The sequence below is a fragment of the Pimephales promelas genome, chromosome 10 (assembly GCF_988280905.1).
Source record: "Pimephales promelas chromosome 10, fPimPro1.hap1.1, whole genome shotgun sequence".
Taxonomy (NCBI): domain Eukaryota; kingdom Metazoa; phylum Chordata; class Actinopteri; order Cypriniformes; family Leuciscidae; genus Pimephales; species Pimephales promelas.
In genome coordinates this window covers 9,949,040-9,963,435 of record NC_142778.1, presented here as the reverse complement: position 1 = coordinate 9,963,435, position 14,396 = coordinate 9,949,040, and the positions used below count along the sequence as shown (strand labels likewise).

The window sequence follows — 14,396 nt, the reverse complement described above, 5'->3', positions numbered from 1 at the left end:
CCGCCTCAAGTTACCTCCCGCGTATAGGAGGGTCCATTCCGTGTTTCATGTATCAAAAATTAAACCCGTATTTCATTCTCAAATTAATCCTCCTGCCCCGGCTCCTCCTCCACCGCAACTCGTAGATGGGGAGACCACATATTCGGTTAATCGTATTTTGGACTCTAGGCGGAGGGGACGTGGATTTCAGTATTTGATGGACTGGGAAGGTTACGGTCCGGGGGAGAGAAGTTGTACCTGCTAGAGACATCCTGGATCACTCCCTTATCGATGATTACAATCGACAATTAAGGGAGTCTGGGAAAGCCAAGAGGCGTTCTTAGGAGGAGGGGTACTGACACGGTAGACGTATTCACTGTTTTTTTCTAGTCTTGTGTTTGTTGTTGTATGAGTGCACGTGTGTAAGGGGTGTGTATGTATGTATACATGATCCACTCCAGCTGTTCATCATCACTTCACCAGCTGCAGTCGATCTCACCACTCCATATATACTCACCGCTGCTTTATCATCTTTGCCAGATCGTTGTTTGATGTCTTCCTTGTTGATCTTCTGGTTCTGTGTTCCTACCTTGTGTTCCTGTTCCTCGTCATCATTCTGTGGATTTTGTTCGTCTCACCGTCAACGCTTCACTTCATCACTTCACTGGATCTGACTGTCGAAGTCCCTGCGTCACCCATCTACACAAGCTTGTACTGTTGTCTGGACAGTCTCAAGAAATATTTAGTGTACTCGCGTTTGCTTCCTGTGATCTCCGTACAACCTGTCACGTATCTTTCCTGTCTTGTGTTGCACATGGGTGTTTTGTTATGTTGGGCCATGTGCCCCAGTCATTGTTTGATCCCTCCCACTCGTTACCTGATTAGTGTTTGAGTTCTCCCACCTGTTCCCTCTTGATTTGTACCCTATTTAAGTCTCCTCTTGTTTGCAGTCTTTGTCGGTTCATTGTCAGATGTTTCCTGGTTTGGTCTGCGTGTTCTTAGTCGGTATTTGTTTTGAGTGTTCAGTTTTGTTATGTTTCTTTGATTATGTTTTTCCCCCTTGTGGGTTTTTGCTTTGTGTTTTGTCTTCTTTTGTTAAATAAATCAGTATGCTGCATTTGAGTTCTCCCTTCCTGTTTGTAATGTGACAGAATGAACCGACCATTTTTGAGAACTCAGCAGTATGGGTGGCACACTGGGACAGAAATGGATAGTGACGATTGCACGGATGACGATCTCTTGGACTGCCCGGACTATATCATCGCCACATTTGGGGCAACCCAATTTTCGTCCATCTGCAGGGACAGCTCAGGACGTCGCGGACGGAGAAGAAGGAAATGTTTGCCTGTCCAGCGAGAGACTGCTCACATCCCGTCTGCCCAACGAGAGACTGCTCACGTCCCGTCTGCCCAACGAGAGACTGCTCAAGTCCCGTCTGCCCAGCGAGAGACTGCTCAAGTCCCGTCTGTCCAGCGAGAGACTGTTCACGTTCTGTCTGTCCAGCAAGAGACTGTTCACATCCCGTTTGTCCAGCGAGAGACTCTTCATGGCCCGTCTGTCCAGCCTGAGACCGAGACAGAGATCCCCTTTGGCGTGGCCGCCAAGGTTGTGACGGACTATCTAGAGAGTCTGGCTCGGATTTTGGAGATGCCCGTCATTACTGTTCAGATACTACGCCTGTTCCAGAGGCAGGGCCCATGCCTGTTCCAGAGGCAGAGCCCATGCCTGTTCCAGAGGCAGAGCCCATGCCTATTCCAGAGTCCATGCCTGTTCCAGAGCTGGAGCCCATGTCGGTTCCGGACCCTGTGTTTATGTCTGTGTTTTTGTCTGTCCTTGTGTCTGCTTTTCTTCTAGTGTCTGTTCCTGAGCCGGTGCCTGTTCCTGAGCTGGAGGCAGAGCCAGTGCCTGTTCCTGAGCCGGAGGAAGAGCCAGTGCCTGTTCCTGAGCCGGAGGCAGAGCTGGTGCCTGCTCCTGAGAGAGCATCTCCGCCCTGGCCACCCGAAGGGTCATCTCTGCCCTGGCCACCTGAAGGGTCTTCTCCGCCCTGGCCGCCCGTAGGGTCCTCACCGCCTTGGCCACCCGAGGGGTCTTCTCCGCCCTGGCCGCCCGAGGGGTCTTCACCACCCTGGCCGGCCGAGGGGTCTTCACTGCCCTGGCCGCCCGAGGGGTCTTCACCGCCCTGGCCACCCGAGGGGGCTTCACCGCCCTGGCCACCCGAAAGGTCTTCAGCGCCCTGGCCACCCGAAAGGTCTTCACCGCCCTGGCCACCCGAGGGGTCTTCACCGCCCTGGCCACCTGAAAGGTCTGATCTGCCCTGGCCGCCCGAGGGGTCTGCACCGCCCTGGCCACTCGAGGGGTCTTCACCACCCTGGCCACCCGAGGGGTCTTCACAGCCCTGGCCACCCGACGGGTCTTCACCACTCTGGCCACCCGAGGGGTCTTCACCACCCTGGCCGCCCAAAGGGGTCTTCACCGCCCTGGCCGCCTGAGGGGTCTTCACCGCCCTGGCCGCCTGAGGGGTCTTCACAGCCCTGGCCACCCAATGAACTCTGTTTCTCCCTCACCGCCCTATGGACTTTCTGTTTTGCCCCGGTCGCCTGATGTCTCTGTCCCTCCTGTCCCGCCCTGGTCTGTCCCTCCCGTCCCGCCTGATGGAGCGTCTGGTAGCCGCTCCGTAGGGAGGGGGTAATGTCACGTGTCTGTCCTGTCTTGTGTTGCACTTGGATGTTTTGTTATGTTGGGCCATGTGCCCCAGTCATTGTTTGATCCCTCCCACTCGTTACCTGATTAGTGTTTGAGTTCTCCCACCTGTTCCCTCTTGATTTGTACCCTATTTAAGTCTCCTCTTGTTTGCAGTCTTTGTCGGTTCATTGTCAGATGTTTCCTGATTTGGTCTGCGTGTTCTTAGTCGGTATTTGTTTTGAGTGTTCAGTTTTGTTATGTTTCTTTGATTATGTTTTTCCCCCTTGTGGGTTTTTGCTTTGTGTTTTGTTTTCTTTTGTTAAATCAGTATGCTGCATTTGAGTTCTCCCTTCCTGTTTGTAATGTGACACAACCATGACAGGGTTTGAAATGGCATGAGGGTGAGTAAATGATGGCATAATTGTCATGTTTTGGGTAAATTAATAATTTTAGAACGCCTCTAATGTTGAGCTATTTATTGATTTTAACTATTTTGAAGACAAGGCTTTGACGTGGTCTTATTGTATACTATCCAGTGTTTTGAGGCTGCTTTGTCTAATACAACAAATTCTAAACTTGTCACGGTGTGGGTTCATGTCTTGTTCTTGTCTGTCTTGTGTTCCCCCATTATTGTGTATTTTCTGTTCCAGTTTTCCCGCTCCTCGTTTGTGTTCATGTTTACCATCTGTGTTAGTTAATTTGCCCAGCTGTGTCTTGTTTCACTCATCCATTCCCCTGTATTTAAACCCTGTGCTTTAGTTCAGTCCTTCTGAGTTCTTGAAGTTGTTATGTTTGCTATTCCTGTCTTCGTCTTCCTGCGCCTGTTCTGAGTTCCCTTAGAATTACCTGTTTGTTTTATGATGACCTCTTGGATGTCAAAAGCTCAAGGAAAGTTCAAAAGCTCAAGGAAAATTTGATTTCTCAGTTCATCACCCCTTTAATTTTCCTTGAGCTTTTGACATCCAAGAGGTCATCATATTATAAGAATATCCTGTAAGTTTCAGAACTGAAAACCTCCTTGTTAGTCCAATAAAAGCTATTATTGACACCAGCCTCTGAAAACGACTCGTTTTTAAAAGTGGGGAACTATGACGTTGAACATCACCCCCGCAGAAGAAGATAAACACCTACTTCAACATGGCCGGTTTAGCCCCGCCCACTGATTTGCGCATTACACGCATAGCTAAGTAGCCTAACATGCATGCCTACCTCGTAATGACAAACTGGATCGAGCTACCATAAATATTGTGCAGCGCCTGGTTGTGGAAGAAGACAGTCGCTGCATAAGCTTCCTCTGGATTCCAATAGGACTGCATGGATAAACTTTATTTTTTATGACGTTCCAGCTGATGAGGGTAAAACATTGTCGTCTGTTCTCTTCATTTCACTGAGGATTGTTTTGTAAACAAGACTGGATTTGCAGACCGATTAAGAGTAAAGAACGTGCTGTGCCGTCTATATTGGATCTGACAGGAATTGTGCAACACACGGACTCTGGGTCGAACACGTATGGGCGAATCCGGTTGCCATTTGACAACATTAGACATTTTCCCCCACGTGCACTGACGGGTGAGTTAAACTCATTATAATATGCAAAACTGTTATCCACTCACAGCAGTGGGCATTTATTTCCAAGTCTTCAGTGCGACACGCCCAAAACCAAGTGTTTTTCAGGAAGGCTCACAACTTGGGTACAAAATAGCCTATTACTCATTCATTTTGATGTTTTTGAATGCAAAAACCAAGCGAACGTCATAAATTGACCTCAGACAACAATATAATAAAATTTAAAAAAGTCGTAAATCTCATCCTTGGGGGTTTCAAGACAAATGGGAGATTATCCTAAATTTAAAGCATTATTTACTGTAATTTTTTAAATCTTTCCCCACCAGCATTTTTTAAGAAAAAGGTTTCCAGCCACTGCCAGCCTTTTTGATCATTTTCACAAAAATGTAATGACCTTCAGAATATTTTGTTGTGTGAATATTTGAACATGCAATGCATCAAAGGAAATAACAGAGCCTTTGCCTTTAAATTTAAATTAAACTGTTTTATTCTAGATTTTTGAACATTTTGATAAAAAAAGCTGAGAAAATTACGTTTTTACAAGCCTTCTATAAGGTGCATAAGCAATGCTTTTATCGCTTGCTTCTTTTTTTCCTGTTTTGATCTGTACTCTTTCAGTTAATAGATGTGTAATAGCCTACCATATAACAGTGAAAACACGTTATATTCCACTAATGCCAGGAAAGCATTGCGTCATAAATTATGGAAAATTCCATCAATGGCAGGGAAAGAGTTAAGAACATTGTTTTTAATAACCTGGATTCTTATTAAGATCTAACAAAAGAAAATAAAGCTTAGGAAGAATTGTATTCTTAAGAATGTTTTGTGGCCCTGATGTATAAAAGAAGATTATCAGAATATTTCTATAGGTTAAAAGAACTTCATTTCATTTAATTTGATTTTACTTCCTTAAATTTTGCATAATATTTGCTACTTCAAATCCAATCATTTTTTTTAAGTGAATTTGATTCTGGATGGCACACAACCCTGCTTGTGACAGAGGAAAGAAAGAAAAATAAAAAGTCTTCATTTGAAGAAATGTGATCAACTACCCTGGAAATTTGTAGTTTCCACTCAACGTCAGCGATACATTCAGTTCAGCAAATGGTTTCTAAATGACACTGGTTCTGCCAAAAACACTGTGTGAATGCAGACACACACAAACAAGGATAAGAAGGAAAATCCAAAAAGACGAGCCTTGCACCCAAAGGCAGGTCACATGATGAGACAGAATGTACCTCAAATTCAGAACAATTTATAGAGGCACATGTGACAGACCAGTTCTGCTTCTCTTGGTTGCAGTCCATGAGGTTTACTCCACATTAAGTTGTATTAAGCTCCATTCACACAGAGATTCCAGAAAATACACGGATAATGTGACCCAGCATTTGTCCCGGAATTGTTTGATTTCGGTTCATTCACACTGCCAGTGATTTGCCGGGATCTGTGAGTGCGTTCACACACAACCCGTAAAAGTCCCGGGAAGACACATGACGTCAGGATGAGACGTATAACGGACGCGTCGAAAACATGTAAACGCGCATATCGTACACGCGCTGGTGAACGATCTCAGCTTCAGGACGGATAGTGAGGAGCTCCTGGTCTCTGCTTCGCTCCAGTTTGCAGGTATTTGTTCGTCCTTTCTTTGTTGATGACGAACACAAACTTTCTTCTAGAGCAACAGAGTCGCGCGATGGCACGAGCGTCATCACTATGACACACCATTTACAGCATTGGTCCTGGCTTTTGTTCACACAGCGCGCGTTCCGGTGTTCTGACAATTCATGCTACCCATCGAGATTTGCTACTTACCGGTTATGCGCATGTGCAGACTACGTTTCTGTGATCAATTCGCGCTACGGTAGCATTTTTCGACAAGGCAGCAAAAAATGACAGAACACCGGGACTGATTCCGGCAATGTTACTAGGTCCCCAACACGGGATAAATCCCAGGTTGTGTTCGCGTTCACACAGAAGGCGTTCTGGCAATTTGCCAGCAATTTACAGTGCAAGCACTGTAACACTAGAGTCTTGGGATGCAACCCTGTTTGTGAAGCAGAATTGGACAAATGATAGAGAACCGATAAATAAATATGATAAATATATTCTTACAGATTCTGCCCACTGAGGAGGCACGTCCTCGGGTTCAGGGGGGTAAGACATCCAGGATGGGCTGTGATAGGAGGAGGGTGGTGTAGAGATGAAATATTCTGTGCATACTGGACGAGTGGCTGGGATAGCGTACACTGCTGTCATAGGATTTCCTGTGGGTCAAAAAAGGAAGAAATTTTGGGGTATATTTGAAATAAACACATGCTATTATTAAGCATATTGGGATTAACTCATCTTTATATATTCTGAAGGAAATATGAGTAGTGTTTGGCTGTTCCATACTCATAGCCATGATTCTAAAAGTTGCTAATATGCTCTGTGTGGTTACTTTGTGATTGCTTTCTATTTGACGGCAAAATAACCCACCCAAATATCTGTTATTCTTTTCTAAATATGGGACAATGTAATTTTCTGAGGTTTTCACATTTTATCATCAGCCAAGTCAGATCATTTAAAAAAAAGTAACAGCCCAACTCTTGTCAACAAGCTTCACAAATTGAGGTATCCTTCACGTGCAGATTAAAGATCCAGGAAGGGTGTTAAACTTCCCTAACTTAAAATATAAGCATAACTACACTCAACATAACTACACTAAAATGAAGGTTCTTTATTGGCATCGATACATAGTTCAGGCATGAAACTCTAACTGAACGCTAATTAGTTCTTTCAATGCTGTGGCACGTACCAGCCAATCAGAAGTACTTCCACGTAACCCTAAATATTGTACCCTAGCTTGCGATCGGCGCACTGTGTGATGTGAAAGCTTCTGTTATACATCCTCCTCTCAAGAGTCATCTGTAGAGATCTGCTACAGGGGTTCTAACATTTCTTGCAGCAGCCTTCCCTTTGTTATTTTTGACTTGACAAAGTATTTGCCAAAAATCAAGCCTATCTATATTCCATGTCCAATGGAAAATAAATACTAGTCACGACTGAAATGGTTTTATGAAGAACATCCATGAAACCTTTCCATTGCACAAATGGATCTTTAAAGGGGAAAATGTTCTCCAGATTAATCAAATGTTCTTCACACACACACACACACACACACACAAAAGGTTTTCCCTGAAAGATTCTTTGTGGACCAAAAACTGGTTGTTCTATGGCATCACTACAAATATCTTTTGTTCATTTTTTTTTTTGAAGGTTACTTTAACACAATCTGTTGACTACAAGTGACGTTGCACCTACAGTACATGTCTAAAAACTATCATTAGAGTGTTAGTAAGGTATTAGTAGACTGGTAGGGTTAGAGTTTGAATAAATTCAAAAGGTACCATCAAAATAAAAGTTACCAAATCCCCTTTTGGAATCTTTATTTGAACAACATTTTGAAAGGGTAAAAATTGTACTGTAGCACTGCTTGAAGAAAAGTCAAATTATGAAATATATGGACATAGTAAACTCCCGATGAACTTCTTGTTTGCTGGATGTATGTTGAAAAAAAAACATGAAATGGTAACATGGAAGAGTATATTAAAAAAAAAGATTACTCATATGGAAGTATAGTACAGGAATCAATCAATGTTCATGGACATACACAGCTGAAATTTTGATGTCTGTGAGGTGTGAAGGCATTTCTGAATGTTCAACATTATTGTATGTTTGTAAACCATAGAAAAACAATTGAAACACACACTAACCTGAGTGGTTGGTAATGGGCTCAGTAGTGACAGGAGGGAGTCTGCTGTTTTCCATGTAGGGGGCACTTCCATGCTGACTCTGCCTTGACAATTCAGAGCAATGACCCTTTGGACCAAGATCAGAAGATGACCTGAAGAACATAGCAACAATTTCATACATGCATTGACATGGTTTTACCACCAGGTGATAGTGTTGATTTATGTGGAAAGTTATTATGCTGCCTTTGTACAGAATTAACACAAGTAAATGGCAGGCTTCATGAAAATACATGTTTGAATTGATCTGATCATCATTAGAAAACTTTATTAATCCCTGAAAGGGGAAACTCATTTTCCACCATTGCACATTACAAACACCACAAATAGATAAATAAACATTAAAAACAAAAACAATCAGTACACACAAAAATGACAGAACTTCATTAAAAACTAACCACAATAGGAATAAATTACCTGCTAAATCGCTCTGTAGAACATTGAGGCATTAATAATCTTCCACTAAATGAGCTATTAAGTCCACTAAAGATTCAGAGTAGTGGATGACAGGGGCATAGCAACCGGGGGGGACACGTCCCGGGAGTTCGGGGAGGCTCAGGTAGACCTGTTTGCAGCCTCAGAGACCCCCCACTGCCAGCTGTTTAACTCCCTGACCGAGGGAACTCTCTGCACGGACGCATTGGCACACAGCTAGGGAAATAAGCGTTTCCCCCAGTGAGCCTACTTGCGCAGACACTGCGCAAAGTCAGGGAGGACGAGGAGCAGGTCCTTCTGGTGGCTCCGTATTGGCCCACCCAGACTTGGTACCCAGAACTCATGGTCTTTGTGACAGTCCAGGATTTAGGAGCCTGAGGCATCATGCCCATTGCATACGGCACCACACCCGGCGGTGGAGGTATCTGTTGTGACAACAACATGCCTGGACTGGACACTTGTTCTAGGGGCACTCTGGTCCGTAGAAAAGCATGGTCTGACCATGGGCTGTATGTTTGAATGTTTGAATGCCCATCTCTGGACTCGGCTCTGTAGCCAGTGCTGAAGTGGTCTCATATGCATCAATCTGTGCAGCGTGACCGTGGCTCCCAATAACAAATGCTTAGGAGCCTTTGAAATTTCTTCAGTAGAACCGCTGTCTTCCGAGTGAACATATTCAGGTGATTCAGCACCTGCTGTTATGTTGACCGAGTCCCAACTCCACACCACCCAAAGGGGAGGACTTTCTACTGATCCCTTGAAGCAAAGCCTAGGAACAGACTGCATAGAGGTAAGATCGAGACATGAAAGTATGCATCCTTGAGGTCGATTGGTCCGAGGTTGACCTTAACCCACCGCTATCTTGGGTAGGATGAAGCATGGGCTGTAAAATCCTACTTCTAGCTCAGCATCACAGCAGAGCCAGGATGGAGCGCTTCTCGCAGGGGGATGTCCTTGGGGGATGGCAACAAGCAGACTGGCCCAATGTCTGCTTCTGAACTGCCGAGAACTGCTGTGTAAGAAGAGGCCACTTTGCGCCATGGGAGCATTGAGAGTGTGAGGTCAGTCACCTTGTACCATGCACATGTCCTCTATAAATCCCAGCTCAGAACTACCTCAAGTAGTTAACTACACTTAATGGCCTTGTGCATTAAGTGCTATGGCCATTGCATGCAAGGCGGAGATGGTCTGTCCAGCAGCACTGTGAAGCTTAGCAGCAAGAACTGCCATCGTCTCAACGTCGCTGGACAGGAGCCAAGGACAATTCCTCCAGGTGGCAGCCCTTAATAAATGCATAAATGCACCGCAATTTCACACTCCACCTGGGGAATCCCCATGAACCCCCTGACCGCCCAACAGTTGATGGTAATGAGAGAGGAAAACATTTGAACCTTTGAACAAGTTGTCCGAGCCCCGAAACCAATTATCCTGCTGTGATCTCTCAGAATGAGTCTGAGCATGTGGTGGCTCAGGCAAGCAAGGCTGTCAACTCTGAATTTGATTCAGCATGCATACACAATCACCTTGTGTATGCAAACATAATGAATAATGAAGGCAGAAAGCAAAAGCCTAATCACGGACATTTTGAGCGATCCCAAAATCCAGGCGACATGGAAAAGGAGGACGTTTTATGGTCACCCTGGAGACCATCAATATGTGCTTTACATATACTGTCCTGTATTTGTTGCTGACAATCGCAAATAAATCTCCAGTACCTACGCAATCGGCATAAACATACTTGCAGACAGCATCTTGAAAGTTTCGAGAAGTTTGTGATCAACACTTGTTGCCCCGGGTGACGCCAGTTAAGGACGATGTAAGATGACGTAACCGAGTGGTGTCTCATTTCATAGGGGTATGTTTGCACTAGTGCTTACCACTCGGTTTCGAGGGACAAGGGCTAGGGGTAAGACGAAGTGGAAGGGGTAAGGGGAAGGGGTAAGACAGAGAATTGGGATCCCTATCCGTCGCCGCGAACCCCTCTCTGACCCCTCCGCCGTAGCTCGACGTGCACCTCCAAAAATTTGTAACTACGCGTCGAAGCGTCGCAGACAGCAAGAGCTTTGATTGGTCAGATTATACATAATTTCAGGAGTGTAGCTTTTCCGATCCCTGGACATCCGTGTTGATTCTGTGGGGATAAAGTTTGTGTCGTCTTGTTATTCAACGTCGATTAGCTCCATCTGGCAGCTGCAACAACATTCTCTCTCTTTCGCTCGCGGCGCACGGAACCAAAGAGATTTGCGAACCCCCCTAGCATTCTGGCGGCGAAATGCACCGCGAAGCACCACAACCTCATGCAGAAGCATAAAACGGCCACGACGCCATGGTAGTGACGACGTAGCTACGCCGTGGAGTTGATACAGAAGCATAATGAGGCCTTTAGAAGATTTATATAGCGTAACGTACGTACAACTTTTTTGGTACTATAATGTCATTTTTGGAGCTTGATTGCTCTATCCACATTTACTTTAGCTGTTAAACTTGTGAACATCTCATTTTGTGTTCCATGGAAGACAGAAAGTAATTTGGGTTTGAGTAAATGATGGAACAAAAATAAGTGCTGAATAAACTGATGCTAGTCACTGCCATGAAGGAAAAAAGAGGAGTAATAAGGTGTGTGTATGTTCTGACCGTCGTAGTGAGGACTCAGGTGGAGGGCCTGTTCTTGGTGGGACTGGGGGTGGAGGAGACCCAAGAGCCATGTCAGGAAGCTGAGTGAACCTGAATGCCTTTTTGAGAAATTTGCATATTACAGTTCACATAACGCTCAAATGATATGGGTTTTGACGAAGGAAAGAAGTTTTGGTAACATTTTCTATGAAGCCTGCATTTATTATGCATCATAAGGGTATTCATATAAGGATAGTTCACCCAAAAATGAAGATTAGTCCATGATTTACTCACCCTCAATGGGAGTACATACAAATACAATGGTAGTTATTAAAATATGGTCTGGCTTTTCCAAGCTTTATAATGCCAGTGAATAAGTCCATCAAAGTGCATCTATCCATGATAAAGGTTTCACGTGGCTCCAGGGGATCAATAAATGCCTTCTTAAGTGAAGCCATGCGGTCTGTGTAAGAAAAAAATATTCATATTTAAAACTTTATCACGTAAAATAACTAGCTTCTGGCAGACGGCCATACGCATCGTTTTACGGTGAAAGAGTAACCCCTTGACCTTGACACATAACATAATGACGAAAGTTGAAGCGCAGAGGATAGAGAAAAACAAAACACCGGTCACAAATTAGAAGTCTGAAACGACAATTTTTAAAAGAGAAATTAGTTCGCTTGAGGGGCTTGAGTTTGTTGTCCAGCCCTGTTTGTTTGAACCGGGATGAGGCGTCAAAGCTCACACTACTCCTCTTTTGAAGTAAGTTGACTTGCGTAGGCCGTCTGCTAGTTATTTTAGCCGTTAAAGTTTTAAATACGGATTTTTTATTTTTTTTTACACGAATGCATCGTGGAGTAAATCATGGGAGAATTTTCATTTTCAATGCCTTATGAACAACCTTATAATAGAACTTACTTATTTGTGGTTATAACCATTAAGAGTATGATGATTTATAACACACAATGAACATAATTTTATCCACACAGTTATAATGGATTATATTTACACTAGTTTCATATCTTATCATATTCATATCAAGTCTCATATCTTGACATTGTTTATTTAGGACCTGCACAGTATCAAACTACATCTTATGAGTGGTATTTTACTGCTTAAAGTATAGTGACAAAAACAAAGCCTTCTTTTAAACATCTAAAAACTTCATCTTAATCTGCTTTAAGTAAAGTTACAAAAGCTAAGTATTCTTTTACACAGTCATAAGATATCTTGAATTGGTTATGAAACATTTCCCTTAAGGTAAAATCAAAGTTTTGTAGAAAAGTACAAATAAAATTTTGTTTTATTCATAAAAATGTAACCAAATCTAATAAGTAGATGGGTATTATTACTGTTGTTTATTAAGAAATGATACAACTCATAAGGTTGTTTTGAAGGTGGTTAAAAAAAGGTTGTTTGTAAGGCTGTATGTGTGCATTATAATGCATTAAGAATTCCCTTATGATGCTGTAATTATTTAGTCCACTGGAGGCAAGTTGAAGTGAGAATCCAAATGCAATTTATTAACAAAACGTGATCAAACATAAAACAAAGACATGACGAGGCATGAAACTGGAAACTCAAAACAACAACATCCACAGAAAACATCCAATACTAGACAAATACACAGGGCAAACATGAGGGCTTAAATACACAGACCAATTACAAGACAAGGAACAACTGTGAACAATGATCAGATGATTAACCAATCACAAGACATATGGCAGGATCACGTGACATACAGGGAATCACATGACAAGACACAGAAACATGACAATGATAAGAACAAGAAACAAAACCCAAAATGTGAAAGATGCATTATAAATGCAGGCTTCATCTGGTGTTGTAATGCATTATAACTATAGCTATGATTATTTATCAGATATTACAACACATTATATAGTTGTGTTAAGGTATTATACATGTATTATAATGCATTAAGAATATCAATATAATGCATTTTAAATACAGGCTTCATATAAAGTGTAAACTAAGTTTTTAACAAGGAAGCTTTTTGTTGATACATCTGTACATATATACACAAACAGTTGAATGACAATAAATTAGATTTCAGACATTGCTCGATTTTACACATGCACACAAAAAGGCTTTGTAATAATCGGCACAATTACTTCACTAATTCTGATATCAAAATGAAAATATGTTAACTGATTAATCAGCAATAAAAAAGAGAGTTAATAGATTTCTTAAAAAAATATATTTAAAAAAAACAAAAAAACATTAAACAATAGTAATTATTCCAAACTTTTGACCAGTAAAGTAAATCCAGCCATTTTACTTCCATAATATTATTTAAGAAAGTAAATAAGGTCAGTTTTAATTAATGTTGACTTTAATATGAATAAGACTAATAAGTGTTTATAATGGCTTTAGTGACAGACTGTACAACTGTACCTGTTTGGCCAGACTGTACTGGTAAGGGTCTGGTTTATAGGCTGGCACCCACTGCAGGCCTCCTTGCCCTTGACTCTTGGGGACTGGCGCACTGGTCACCACCTCTGAGTATGGGATGACTGAACCCAGGTCATAGGACCCCAGTGGCTGATGTTGATGGTGGGAGTGATAGTGGTGGTGTCTGCTGGAGGTGGAGTGGCCAGCTGAAGCTAGACTAAAGGCTTCCTCTAGCAGGAGATGCATCTGTTGACGAACCTCATTTATGGAAGGCTGAGAGCTCAGCGTTGATGTCTCAGATTGACCTTTGATTTGTCGACCACAGCCAAAATAATGGCGGCCCGCTAGACGGTCGACGTCAGTCTCTTCAATAATCTCCGGCTCAGTCTGCAACAGAAAAAGAAACAAACACAAACAGACTCAGATGTATTTAAAAGCTGCTGAGTTGTGGTGTTCAAATTGAAATAAATATGAATTGTTCACACAAACATTTAAATTCTGTGATCTTCATTGTTCAGATGTTTTTTTTTCTTTTGTGGGAGATTGATTACCATTCAATGTGTTGTAATGAATTTTCAAAATCTTATTTCTGCTGTTGCAGATTCAAAGTGCCAGTCTCCCTTCTCTGCATATATAATCATTATATAAACATTATACAAAAATTTTGGCATCCACCTCTAGTGGCCAAGTCAGTCCAGTTCAGGCCCACCTTGCCTATTCTCTTGGTATTGCCATTCTGGGTAACACTTTATAATAACTGCACACTATTAATCATTAGTTAAGCGTGAGTAAACAGTTAATTCATCATTTATAAAACGTTAAGAGATATTAATATGCAGTTTATAAATACAGCTATACATGTTTTTTTCTTGATTTATAAGCATATCTATAATGCGTTTAATGAGTGTATTTTCA

General features: G+C 42.5%; 1 protein-coding gene across 1 annotated transcript in view; it reads right to left on the bottom strand.

Moving 5' to 3' along the window:
* The window catches only part of kiaa1549lb (KIAA1549-like b), a 149,578-nt gene that overhangs the window by 6,944 nt on the left and 128,238 nt on the right, over positions 1 to 14,396 (bottom strand). The window contains exons 18-21 of the mRNA XM_039681654.2: positions 13,485 to 13,868; positions 11,088 to 11,185; positions 7,983 to 8,113; positions 6,340 to 6,491 (exon numbers count right to left, since the gene is read on the bottom strand). Coding sequence (XP_039537588.2) covers positions 6,340 to 6,491; positions 7,983 to 8,113; positions 11,088 to 11,185; positions 13,485 to 13,868 — 765 coding nt within the window. The remainder of the gene's footprint in view (positions 1 to 6,339; positions 6,492 to 7,982; positions 8,114 to 11,087; positions 11,186 to 13,484; positions 13,869 to 14,396) is intronic.